At 46.5% G+C, this 13,188-nt stretch overlaps 1 protein-coding gene across 3 annotated transcripts; it reads left to right on the forward strand.

Moving 5' to 3' along the window:
- The first annotated feature begins 554 nt into the window (after positions 1 to 554).
- Positions 555 to 9,954, forward strand: UTS2B (urotensin 2B). Of its 3 annotated transcripts, XR_004242229.1 has the most exons (6): positions 555 to 915; positions 3,082 to 3,183; positions 6,119 to 6,156; positions 7,490 to 7,583; positions 9,310 to 9,390; positions 9,539 to 9,954. XR_004242229.1 is itself a non-coding variant. In XM_032120242.1 (5 exons), exons 1-5 carry the CDS (start codon positions 762 to 764, stop codon positions 9,333 to 9,335), a joined length of 414 nt encoding a protein of 137 aa, XP_031976133.1. In that variant the 5' UTR covers positions 557 to 761; the 3' UTR covers positions 9,336 to 9,954. The 3 variants fall into 3 exon arrangements, 2 of the variants coding, with proteins under 2 accessions (XP_031976133.1, XP_031976134.1); XM_032120242.1 differs by having other exon boundaries at positions 557 to 915; positions 9,310 to 9,954; XM_032120243.1 differs by having other exon boundaries at positions 577 to 885; positions 9,310 to 9,954.
- Positions 9,955 to 13,188: the final 3,234 nt, after the last annotated feature.

Consider the following 13,188-nt stretch of genomic DNA (forward strand, 5'->3'; position numbering starts at 1 on the left):
AAAACAAGGCTGTGTAGCCAGAACCAGCATCTGACCTTCCACTTCTTTTTTTTCCCCAAGAAAAAAACTGAAGACTCTTGCCCATCCTTGACGTATTCCATATCTACTGCCAAATCTGCACTCCCCCACTCAGACATAATCCCAAAATAGGGTGTGATGCCTTTCCCGTTGACAAAGCCATAAGTCACAGTGAGCAAGACACACTCAACATTCTCCAATCAGTTAAATGAAAAGAGCTCTCCCCCTCTGTTTCCCACCACTTCAGCACTCATTATATCTCACATTAATTAATATAGGCACTAGCAAGTGAGATGATAAATTACAAAACCCCATTAACCTGATTCTGTCCAAACTGGTAAAATATGGCAGCTTGTACATTAGACAAATCTTCCTTGCTAATGTGGGAGTCCTCATGCCTGAACTCTGTTAAAGCAGCAGCCCTGAAAAAGTATTTTTAATGTATATATGTACGGAATGTATATCAACATGTGTGAACAGTGCACGCCTCTGGGAACATCAGAATTCATTAGATCAGTCTGATATGAGATATATTGAACAGGTTCCATCTGACATATGTTACTGGGTTGTTCTGTCCACTCCCAACGGAGTGAATCATATTGACAGGTTGAATTATATCTCAAGAGATATTTTTCTCCCCTCCTCCAAAGGCCATTTGCAATCACGGCACATCCACTGCCTCTTAAAAGTGAGCTCATCTGGCACTGGTTGCATTGAAGTCCTCCACCGTGCCTGAAGGAAGGATGCTTTTGGGCGCTGGGAACGTGGAGAAGATGTGGTCAGCCCAGCTGTGTCTGGGAGTGCTGACCATCCTGACCATGGCTCTGTGTGTCCCATCTACACATGGAGACCCTTTTTTACTCCAAGGTAAGCTGGAATACAAGCTACATGACACAGGTAGGTGGTTATCTTTCTGCTTTGCTGCTTGCCATGGCCAATGCAATGCTCACTTCTCTGGGAGGGGAAACAAAACGAACCTCCAGCTATACTGAACAGTCTGTTAACATGGGTGCTAGCGAGAGGCTTATTCATATTATCATGAGCTAAAGCTGTCCTTCTGCTCTGCAGCTGGCTGTATGACATGTTCTGCTAATCAGTGAAAATATCAGATCTGGTGAAATCTGGTAAGGGTAGCTTGTTCTCTCCCATAAAAAAATAAAAAAACCCCCCACCAAAATATCAGAGAGCAGCAATTCCAGTATGTACCATATGAGATTTGACAGCTCATAAATGTCAGTAGTACGGTGATGCTGAACTTTTTTTTCTTCACAGAACTTCTTTTCATATGTACTTAACCCATAATTTAAATTAATCTTAACTTGAATTTATACTGCAGGGAAATGTCAATCATTAGTGCTCTTTCTTAAAGAGACTTGGCAGTGGAAAAAAAACCAGAGTCGCTAAATATAGGCTTGAAAATAACATTGCTTTTCAAATTATTTTTCCACTTATATCACCTATTTATTTTTGTAATTACAACCAAAACATTCCCCAGGCCACTCTATGTAAATCCTGCTTCTGTTTAGCTTTTACTTGAGTGTTTATAGTGTTGGGGGTTTTTTTCCCTGTAGCAAATCCCCCAAAACACTAAAAGCAGTTATTTTAAAATTATAACTGTCCTTCATACTTAGGAATGAGGTTTATGGCACTCCATGCTAACTGCAGGTTGCTCTGCTTGCTCCCCCGGGTTTATTTCCAGAGATCACAACCGGGACCAGCGGCTTCAGCCGCAGTGTGAGGCAGGGTTGAGTCTGGCCAAATACTTGGAGCATCCCTTTGGCCAGCATCCCTCAGCTTCTGCAGATTTATGTGACGTTAGCTAATGGAGCTGATTCCCACACACTCTCGAGCATCCTTCAGGCTCGTCTGGTACAATGTTTTGTTTCATGTGTATCAAGAATAATTGCATTCATCCCCTCAGAGGGGCTGATGGCCATATGAGACTGCATTGAGCAGAAGTCCTAAAGATCCTGGAAGAAGAGGAAAAAAGCCTGTCTGTATAATTTCTTAGTATTTTCCATGGAATTCTGTAGGTACCTTCTAGGGATTTGTAGGGTCTGTCTGTGGGGCAGGGTTGTTCAGACCGAAGACTCTTCTGGATGGCCACTCTCCCTATAAAGTCTGGCTCCTGTTCTGTCATTCTCAAATATTAGTGCAACATTCTAGTCTCAGATGACTCTGGAAATTTGTAGAGCAGATCTGGGAGGATCTCAGAGCCTTCAGAGCGCTGATTAGTCCCATCCCCTGCATCTGCTGGTTTCTGCTGAACCCTTGACCTTCACAACCATTCATTTGAGGGCATAGCCACAACCACTGAAGTAAAACCACTGAGAAAGTGCCCTAAAGGGGCCTCTTAGAGAGGTCCAAATTGCTTTAGGACAGCAGCTTGGGGAGGTTTTTCCTGGAAAAATTCTGCATGGTCTTGCTTTAAGTTCCTCCACACTTGAGCTCTGCTCAGGAAGAATCCTTCAGTACTGCTGGCAGTCAGACAGAGCAGCCCCAAGGCTGAGTGGGGATAAGAAAGGGCTGTGGGGCTGCAGGGCTTTTCAACTGTGGTACCCACACCTCAGCCCTCGTGAGGAGGGACTTCCCACCTCTGTCATCCCTGAGAAGGTGCGAGGAGTGAGTGGGGGAACACCCGCAGGTTTGAGCAGAGAGGATGTTGTGGGCTCCTGTCTGGCTTTGCAGAGGCACCCACTCCACCCACCTTGCAGAAGAGCTCAGGACTGTGTAAATCAAGCTGATGTGCCCAGCTCTCTGCAGCCAGTCGTGCTGATGAGGCTGCAGTGGAACTGGCTGGCAGCCCAGGGTTGGCAGGGAGGGCTCCCCATCCCACACCCTTCCACTGTGTGGCCCTCACTCCTTGGACATTTTATTCTGTGCTCGCACATCTTCCTTTTCTCCAATCTCCTTCCACCCTGGTGAGTGCTGACAGGAGACATTTTCCTTTCACTTCCTAGCCTTCTTAATTTGATTAAGAGATTAATTGCATCAATTGATTAATTGATTCTTAATTTGATGAGACTGAGAAAGATGTGTTTTGATGTGTTTTATGTGCTGCAGAGAACCGAGTGCTTCCAGAGAGAGAAGACACAAATCACGAGGACACATTGCTGACTCTGCTTCTCAATAAGAAATTCGCATGGCGGAGGCCAGAAAATATTGGTAAGTGAAGGGGAGGGGAGATCTCTGCTTCTTGAATCCGTGTTTGCATGAATGCAAGGAACCTGCTGCTCAGGTTCTTCAGAAATACCAACTGCTCAGAAAGTGGAAGCAGCACCCGGTATGGTGCCTACATGTGATTAATGTCAGATGCTCTCCATCATGGGGCTTCTGGACCTGCTTTTGCAATGCAAAGTAAAGGTGCCAAAAACCACATACCCTAGATCCTCAGACACTCAACATTTTGCTGGGAACATGAGTGTGTACATAAGTAAAACCAAGAAAAGTTTCTGCTGAATCCCTGTGCCCCTGCTGCCCCTAAGATGTTGTGTGCATTGCCCGGGGCATGAACCAGCTTTGGGAGTCACCTCTCTACCCACACCCCACACAGCCCCGTGTGCTTTTGAGAGACAGCTCAGTGTCTTTGAGATGTGCTGAGCATCTTGTGAGCATTTGCAGGGAATTTCACCAAGATTTTCCAGAGAGAGTGGGAGTGAGATCCCTTGGGGTCAGGTGTAGTTTGGGACAAGGGCAGGGGCAGCTCCTGCCTGGGCCTAAGTCCAGCTGGAAGAGGTTGAGAAAACTGGCTTTTCGCACACAGCCACTAAAGATGGGCCAGGGGGAGGCTCTTCCTGTCTGTGCTCTGTGAATAGACACCAAATTTAAAAGCCACCCGCCTGTGGCCAAACTCAGACCCGCTGAAGAGAAATTTGGACTTTCCCTGACGTGAGGCACAGTGATCACAAGCACCAAATGGATTACAGGGGTCAGCTATTCCCACAGCCACTGCAGCCAGGGGAGGGTTTCAGCTGGGTGTGGTGGTCTCAGAGCAGGAAGATACCCTTCCCTGTGAAAACAGCTGAGATGGGGCCCAGCAAAAATATTGTTATGAAAATCCATTTCTCAAACTCAGTGCTCTTCCCCAGACCCTTGTTAATGCAGCAAGGCAGTGGTTAAACAAGCCTGGGACAAATAAATAAACATAAATAAATCAAGCCCTTATACTAACAAAGGCATTCTTCTTGCAAAGGGGATGCATTCAAGAAATAACATTTTTATGATAAGTTTATGGATTATTGCACTTATTACTCCTAGAGGAAAGGCTGCATTTTATGCCAGACAATTGAATATAATGAATCTCTGAGCAGAGCACAGACAGAGGATTTACAGCAGGCAGTTTCTCAAGGCTTCACCCATAAATTAACTTCCTTCTCCCTGTCTGAGTTAATCCGTTCCAAATTTCAACCACTCTTCATTTTCTATTCAGAGCAGTCATTGGCCAAACCTACAGTTTGCAAAAAATCAAGCCAAAACAGGCACTTGAAACTCTGAAAGAGGTAAAAATGTTAATAATAAAAATAGTAATAATAATAATTCTTAAGTGACACTTTTGACTTATAGATATGTCAGTGTCTGTCTCTACGTTATGGGTATGTAAAGACATACTTAGGAGGAATCTACCTGAGGTCATTGCTGATAGTGCCAGGAGCAGAGCCCACACCACCTGACTCCATCCCCATCCCCATCCCCATCCCCATCTCATCTCTCAAATTGAATCCTCGTGTAATGGATTTGATTAGGAATTGCTGCTTTTACTGTTGGATGAATGTCAGAAAATATTCGGGATTTTTCAACAGAACTGTCTCTTTCTTGAAGGAGAAGCCAAGAGGGCAGTCAGCTTTTTCTTGGCACCCTCCTGCTCAGTTTCAAATGTTCCAAAAAAAAAAAGCTCAAGTCTGGCAATGTGTCTGTGTGCTGAAGTCTTATCTGAAATCTGAAATCAAGGGGAATTATGTCTTAAATCCCCCTGATGATCCAGACCAATGCCTGCTGCCACGTTAGGAACAGAGAAGAGAAGCAGCTCCAGGGCTGTTTTTTGGCTTGCTTGTGGCGCCCAGCAAAAACATTCTTTAGCTCTTTCCTGGCTCTTCTGCTTATTTTAGTGCATTTTTTCCCAAACTAGCACTTAAAACCAGCTGATCACTCTCCACTCCTCTCCCAGGAGAACTACTGTAGCCAGTCACTCAGCTTTGACTGAGCTCATCTGTCTTATTAAAAAATTAACCGGGTTTGACATCAGTTTGAGGCTGGAATAAGGTACCTCAGTCCTCAAGAGCAGTGAGACTGAAATTCCCCACCCTTGCAGCTTTCCCTATTGCTATTCCAGGCTCTTTTCAGTTCAGCTAGATGTTTTAGATCCTGTTCCTAGGCACCTAACTCTCCCCCCCTTCTGCATGGGATGGATATCTCAGACCAGTTCATTCATCCACCTGCATAGTTTTTTGACAGTAATACAGAACTGATTAGCCTTGAGATCTCTAAGTCTGATCTATGAGGCTGGGCCCCATGCTCATGACAGGTCCTCGTGCTCCCCTAACATTGAGAAGTGTGGAATCCGTGCACTTACTACTATGTGACTTTTCCTGGTGCTCCACTCTGCCAGCCTGGATCTTTGCTGACTTAAAAATCAGTAAGTTATGCTAGGCTAAATTTGTGTCTTCTGACTTCTGCCTGCATGGGTGATGTGAGGATAAACGCGTCTTAAAGGAAGCAGTGGGATGTCATATAAAAGCCAGTGGCAGAAAAGTCAGCATTAGAGATTTACAGTTAGCAGGATAAAAATTAAAAATCAGCAAAATACCTGAATTGGTATCACACAGTAAGTGACCTCATTGGGCCAATTCCCCTACGGCCTGGTGAGCAGTAAAGAAGCCTGCCTCATAATGGAGAATTAGGATAAAGTCCCACAGGATTCAGCAGAGAGAACCTGCTTTTCTGTCCATTTCTGCTGTCATTCATTTGAAGATCACTAACAGGAGTTAAATGATAACTAGGTCTTTGCTTGTCGACCCCTGGAGAGGGCAAATGAAGAAAGGGGTTTTAATTTGAGCTTCAGGAAGCAATGCAGATGCTGATGTTACTCTCTCCCCTCTTGCAGACTGGGAGCTGGCAAAGAAATTTGAAGAGCTTGAAGAGGTGAGGAGCAAATGCACAGACACATAGATGCATGCTCTTGCATGAGTAGTTAAACAATTGTGTAAGCTGTCTTTATGCCCCATCCTTCCATCTTTGCATCCTGCTACCCTTCCCCCTGCTGCTATAATGTAAGCATGAATTGAGAGAAGAGCAACGCAGAACCCGGGCTACACAGCTGCAAAGCTGGAAAAGGTAAAAAGAGGACAGGGCTATAGACTGGTGCAATAAAAGCCTCTGTCACCAGTAAAAGGCTAGTGAAAGCCAAGCCAGGAAAGAATTAAACACCAAAGGAAAGCTCCACAGGAGAAAAGGGAGTGGGAAGAGGAGGTCATGCTGCCTTCCTGGGCACTGTATGAGCTGGCTGCATTAGGTAAAGGTTTGAAGCTGGAGGGAAAGCCACTGCCCACCTAAACCAGAAATTTTTCTGGACTCTTTGCTAGTAAGAGTGGCCCTACTCAAGGTCAGAGCCCTGCTGGGCTGATAGAGCACACACATACAGATAGCATCCCCATCCTACACCTGCTGCCCAGGAATAGGAAAAGGTCTGCAGCAACCTTGGCATGGCTCCCACTGTGCCCCAAACCCTGCGAGCAGTGGAAGTGCTTTTTTCTCCCTCTCAGGCCAGGTCCAGCTGTTCCAGCTGTTTGCATGAATGCTGGAGGTCCTGCTGGGTTCCACATGGCACTTTTCACTTCAGACTGAAAAATCCCAGTGCATCATGCCAGAAGGCTGCCAGGTCCTACGCTAGCCCCTCGCTCCAGTGCTGAGGGACATTAAGCTCTGACTTTATGGGAGCAGCTTTGCCAGAGCAGAAGTCAGGATGATGGCTGTAGATGTTCCCAGTGTACAAGAAAAGAGTAGCTACAGATGAAGAAATGCAGTGGACTGTCCACATTATCACCAGGGGAAGGCAGCAAGAACTGTGAGGGAGAGAGAGGAGGGACAACCCAGGGCAATGGAGAAGGGATGCCCTCTGCTGCAGTGTCTGGATGCCTGAAGACCTCCTGTCCCAGCACTGTCTTGACTCTTAGTGCTGCAGTATCCTTCTACACAGCCTCCTCTCCACAGGGACTTACACCTGAGGTGGAGGGAAAGAGCAGGGAGTGCCCACACCACTGCCACCAAACCAGCAGCTTAATGAAGGAGGGTGTGAGGAGCTATGAGTACTCCAAAGGCAGATCCTCCAGGAATGGTCCTGCTCCAGGGAAGACCCTATCCTTCCCAGTGATGCTGTCAGCCAGTCTATGTAGCTCCTTTGTCCTGCACTTCCCAGCACTCTGTGGAGCTCCTCATGATGGGGCCTTTGTTTACTGCTGTGTTTCTGTTTAAACAGCTGGAGAAGTTGAAGGATCAGCTCTCAACTGAGGATGGGCCAGAGGTGGCCTATGCCTTGGAAAGCCTCTCAGCATCCCAGCCCAAAAAACGCGGTAGGTTTTGAATTTGAGCCTTGCAGCCATCCTGTCCACTCTCATTTCCAGGGCTTCCTTTGTGCAACAAAGACAGTCACAGTAAACATCCCCCAAACATGCTGAAAAACAGCTGGTTGGCAGCTTTTCGAGCAGTCCGGCCCTCTCTTATGGCTGGCTGGTTTAGCAGCTGGGGAGAAGGATTGTGTCCCCAACACTGTCTTCTGTCGAGGCAGATACACCAGATCTGCAGTCCCAGGACCTCGTGGAGGCAGGCAGTGTCACATACTGCTTTTCACAGAGGAACGTGGGGTTATGTGAGCCATGAGTGCCTGCCCTGGAGTGGGGGAGTTCTGTATGAGCATGTCCCCGCAGTGCACCCCTCACTTTGCTCTGGCCTCAAAGCAACTGCTGGAGGCATAATGAGGCATGTGGACTGCAGGCATTGCCCTCTGCCAAGGTCAGTGCCTCCTCACAGAGAAAAAAGGAGCACTTGTCTACTGCTGTAAAACAGCTACAAGAGATGTGGAAATCAACCAAGAATGCAGGGAACTCAGATCTGGTATGTCCCCCAGTTGGTCTCCAAGCTTTGTCCAGTCTGTATCCAGTGGCTCAGGAGCACATTGCAACAGTGCTCCTGTGAAGCTGCCCCTGACAAGCACATGGACAATGCTGCTCATGCTGGCTTTCAATGGATTCCTCCACAAAGCAGTAGCAGCTGTGAACCAGAAGTCACTGATGACAGATCTGGCCTAAAAACAAAAGAGCTGGTTCTGCCCTTAGCCCACATGCTCTGTGCATGTGGAAGCTGACAACTGCCAGACAGCCAAGAGAAAATCCCTTTGTGCAAGGCTTGCTTAAGTGCTTAGGTGATCCTTAGGCAATATGCAATTTATAAGCACCCCTGGAGGCTGTCATTAATTTGGCTAATGTAATTCATGCCCCCACCAGTCTGGAAGGTTTAATGTAGATAAAACTACTTCCCTTTGCCAGGTTTAAATCAGATTCTGACTGAATCAGAAATGAAAGCAAGGAATCTTAGTCTTCATCTAAAGTCCTTCCAGTCTGGGAGGAGCTCATGTCTCGGCATGAGCGCTGCTGATTCAGTAGGAGTTTTCTTCCAAGATCCTCCTTTAAAAACCAGGTAGAAACCTCTTCTCATACTTGATAACAGGAAACTTATGTGGGATTCATGCTGGTTGAGATACAGCTACTTTTTCCAACACCAAAATATACATCCTTCCCTAATTTAGTCTTCTTAGAAGATTCTACAGAGTTGAGTGTTGTTTCAAGGGTGGTTGGTAGCAGAGTGGTAGTGACTGGATTTAAAAACAAGTAAGAACTAGATCCAATCCCTCCAAGCCAGTATTCTGCTCTTCCAGTCAGTCACAGGTGAAAACCCCTGCACATCCCTCTGAAACAGCAAAACTGCTGACTAGTAGACAGGAAAGAAAAAGCTGGTTCCTGACACTGCTGAAGTAGAACAAAAGGAACCCTTTTAAATCAAGCAACATGAAGACAACTTTTAGACCCCTTGTTTACACTATGAGCAGCTAAAAGAAATACCTTCTAAGAGTGTTGTATGAACTGAAAGCTGGTTATTGAGATGTGTCCTGAAAGCACAATGCTGGCTCCATGCCCCAGCTCTCTCAAGACATGGGTCTTCTGAAACCTTCTGCAGGGCTAGAGTGGGAAGCTGTAAAAAGTCCGTTGTATGCTGACATGTTTCTTTCATATCCCTTCACAGCCTGCTTTTGGAAATACTGCATCTGAAGGCTTGTCAGGACTGGAGGATGAAGATGAGCCCTTCCCCAAACTGCCTTGCTGGGTATTAATGTGTTAAAAGTTTATTCTGTTCTCTCATCGTGCTGCTAATTTGGATGCCATCCTCCATGACTGCACCACAGCCAAGTCTAACGGGGACTGTGACAGGAGCTGGCAGCCCACTGCCACTATCTCCTGTTCCTTCCTTCCAGGTTTAACCTACCATGGTCTTCTACTCAGAAGATGCTTCCCAACTTTCTGTGCTGTTCTGTGCGTGCCATTCAGGCTGCTGCCACTGTACACTCTCCCCCTTCTCACCAGGTCCCCTGAGGCACCAAACACTAACTCAGCTTCCTTGGGCTTGGGGCTCTGCCCACACCTGCAGACGTTGCTCTCAGTGGTGTCTGGGTTTCCTGTCGCCTCCTGAGCAGGTCTGTGCTGCCCTGGTGGCCGCTGTTGGGACAGGAAGGCAGGCTGGGTGTGATGCGAAGGGCTCAGGGCTGCCTGCCTCGGCTTGCTGAGCCAGAGCTGCTCCTCGCTGTGTCCCAGAGTGTGCACAGGGGAGGGCAGCCAGAGAGCTCTGGATCCTTTGGATACCATTCCAATAAAGATTTTCTGTTGCACAGAAGCATGCGTTGTTTGCTTTCTCAGCCCCTGCAGGGGCCCGAAGCGCAGCACATTTCCCTTGATGTCGGCTCTTGTTACCTTAATGGTTCATGTGGAGTTCACAATGGAAAAAAGGCTCCCATTAAACACCTAGGGTTTTAATGTGCCTGAGAAACAGACCCTTCCTTTTGGCCAGGATCAGGAATGAGAGCTGGGTTTTTTTCATAGACATGTATGGGATACTGTCCTTATTAGACTGGACCAGACCCACTGGTTTCTACCTACTCATCCCAAAGAGATGTTTTGAGCAGAGATTTTTGGTTCATCTGGCTGGTCAATATAAGTGCTAGCTGGCCTTTTCTACTGCAGAATTATATCTGGCCCTGTTCAAAAGCAAAAGATCACAATCCAGCAGTGATTCCTACATATATTCCTCTCAAGTCACATTACCCACATTTATTTGCAAAAACAAAGGACCTCGTTCTTGAAAATGTAAATTCAAAATAAACCCTGATGTTAACTTTGAGGCTTCCAACAGCATAAATGAGAGCAGGATCTGGTAGCCACTGTGAATGCGTGGAATGATTTTGACTAGTATTGAACTTTCTCTCCAGCTCTGTTAAGCCATGTGTTTTAACTGTAGCTTGCATATTACATATTCTTCCAAACGTTACCTCTCCCAAAGCTGCAGTTGCCATCCTACTCATTGCCTTGGGCTCTGGCAAGAAGCACACGCTTACCACAGCAGTACCTTGCGTGTACTTCATTAACAGGAGACCTATTCATCCTGTTGCAGGCCAAAGCCAGCATCTAGGGAATAAAGCCAGCTTGCTTGATTGTATCTGTGAAGTCTAATGACATGCAAAATACAGTTTCCTGTTACTATTAGTTGTTTGTTATTTCCTTGGTGGTGATTCAGAACACATTTCCCATGTTCTGTTGCTTTTGTGTGAGTGAAAAGGTACACGGGAGCATGCTTTCACATACCCTCACATTGGCACCAAATCCAGGAAAAAATTATACCCTATGGACAAGAATAGTCTCTCTCTTTCTTTAAGAGTTTGGTGCTCCATCTGAAAGGGAGGTGTGTTCCAAGAGTTGCACTGAGTGCCTCAAGCTGGTGTTGAGCTCAGATGATTTCAGCTTGCAGGAAATCCCAGTGCAAGGAAAGGCCAGAGCAGCAGGCTCCATCTGTCACCTGTTTGCTGTAGCCATGCCTTCCTGACCTGGTGTGACAACTCGTCAGCAAGTCAGGAAAAGGAATACAGTGTCTGCAGATATTTGACAGCTTGCTCTGACCTTAGACAGGAATTCCCTGGAGAGCCATGCATCATGTTGCTTAGCAGTGATTTTGTGCTACATCCTATCAGTGCAGTTATTTAAGTGCTTGTGGTACCCAAACTACCCCCTATTTCCTGACAGGCACTCTGTGCTGTTGTATTAGCTGCTTCTGCTGCAGAGATCAGAATGTATTAAATGCAATTTATTAACTAATTAGAAGCAGAGGTGGTGTTGTTCCCCCCAGGGTTGCCCTCTACATGTCACTGTGGGGGTCCTGTCCTCTCTCCTAAACACACAGAACAGAAATTCTTCTCCTCCACAGAGCGGCTGCTGACACCTTACCCATGCTTGGACTGTCACTCTTGCCACAGTTAATGACCCACAGGCAATAATTAAAGGGATTTCCCTGAGACACTCTAGTAGACCATGTGGATTTATTAGAAGAAAATCCTCACAGGCATCTGAATTGATTTGCAAATCCAGGCAGCACAGGGCAAGTCTAGTGAGCAACAAATGCAGCAGTACATCCTCATTTCACGTTTGCTGATCTCCATGCTGTGCAATATTGTCTACAAAAACAAATTGTGGTGTTCAGCCTTTCAGACACCATCATACTTGAAACAGCACTTGCCAATGTATAGCTTTTAAAGAGTGTTTCTTGAGCCTCAGGAAATCTCAGTGATGGATGAGGCAGAGGAATGGAAAGACTGTTGCTTTCTCCCAGGTAATCCACACAGGGAGGTTGGAGCAGGACTGAAGCGTCCAGCTCCCAGTTCTACCAACACCACTACAGACCCCTCTGTCCTGCTTTGCTTTCACATTTCCCTTCAGATGAAGGGCATTTCTGCACACAACTTTCAGCCTTTAAAACCCCTCTTTTTTTCGAAGCCCAGGCTAATACCTGCCAAATGTTAAATATTTCTATGATCCAGCTGTGCCTTTGCAAACCTGCCATATTAGCACCAGATTCCTCTGGTCTCAATCTACCAAAATATGTAATGCACTGACTCTGTCCATGGTTCTTTTGCCTGGCAGCTGTTCGAGTGGTCAGGTCCTTGCATAATCTGCCCATGCCCCGTACATATGGCTGCCCTGCAAGCAGATTATCTGCAGCCTGTCTGGATGAGCTCAGTGCAAGAAGATAAATGTGCCCTAAACCACAGGGCAGGCTCAGGATGGATGGTGGCAGTGCACTGCAGAGGACTGCCTGGGACAGTGTTTGCAGGCTTGCTTCTAGCATGGACTGAAAATCTTGTCTTGAGTCAGTCAGTCTACCATGCACCCACTCAATCCAGTTCTCAGACCCTTCAACTGGAAGCTTAAAGGCAGAAAATCAGCCGTGGGACCAGGAGAAAAGCAGGAAGCAAAATCACAAGATCATCACATATGGACTTACAGGCCTTCCTTTTTTCTCTGACTTTCAAGAGCTTGGTCTGGAAAGCATCTGCAGTGCTTCACCTCACACACAAGCACTGACAGCTCACCCACCAAAGGGGGAATGATCTCCTAACTCAGCTGGAGTGCTACAGCAGATGGCAAAGATAAGGACACCTCTTGATGTGAGTCACTGGTTTGTGCAGCTGTTCTCAGCAGCATCAGCCTATATTAGAGATGTCAAGAAAAGTGAAGTTTCTTGCGAATTTTCAGTGCCTGGGTCAGTCTTGGCCTCTGGGCAGGGCTGTAGGCAAGGAGGAAAATGGGAAAGGCCCCTGTTATGTCTGAGCACATGAATTAAATGTTACCTGCCCTTCTGAGCAGGAGCCTCACCTCCCACCTTGGCTGAACCAGGGCAATTGTCCCAAAGCCCCAACACTCACAAATGCTCTTAAGTCTCATTGATTTCCCAACTACTTTTTTTTTTCGTTTTGTTTTGGAGCTGGCTCTATTTTCCCCCATTTTGCTAGCTGATGGCCAGGTGTTTTGTGGCTCATACAAGATCAGGAAATTAACACTTAATTCCCATCTCCAGCATTAC

Source organism: Corvus moneduloides, chromosome 10, assembly GCF_009650955.1.
Source record: "Corvus moneduloides isolate bCorMon1 chromosome 10, bCorMon1.pri, whole genome shotgun sequence".
NCBI lineage: Eukaryota > Metazoa > Chordata > Aves > Passeriformes > Corvidae > Corvus > Corvus moneduloides.

Excerpts from the sequence above, each read along its gene's own strand:
- UTS2B (XM_032120242.1), top strand. The coding sequence starts at position 762 with ATGCTTTTGGGCGCTGGGAACGTGGAGAAGATGTGGTCAGCCCAGCTG. Across the intron at positions 916-3,081 it reads ATACAAGCTACATGACACAG|AGAACCGAGTGCTTCCAGAG; the intron begins GTAGGTGGTTAT and ends TATGTGCTGCAG. Across the intron at positions 7,584-9,309 it reads ATCCCAGCCCAAAAAACGCG|CCTGCTTTTGGAAATACTGC; the intron begins GTAGGTTTTGAA and ends ATCCCTTCACAG.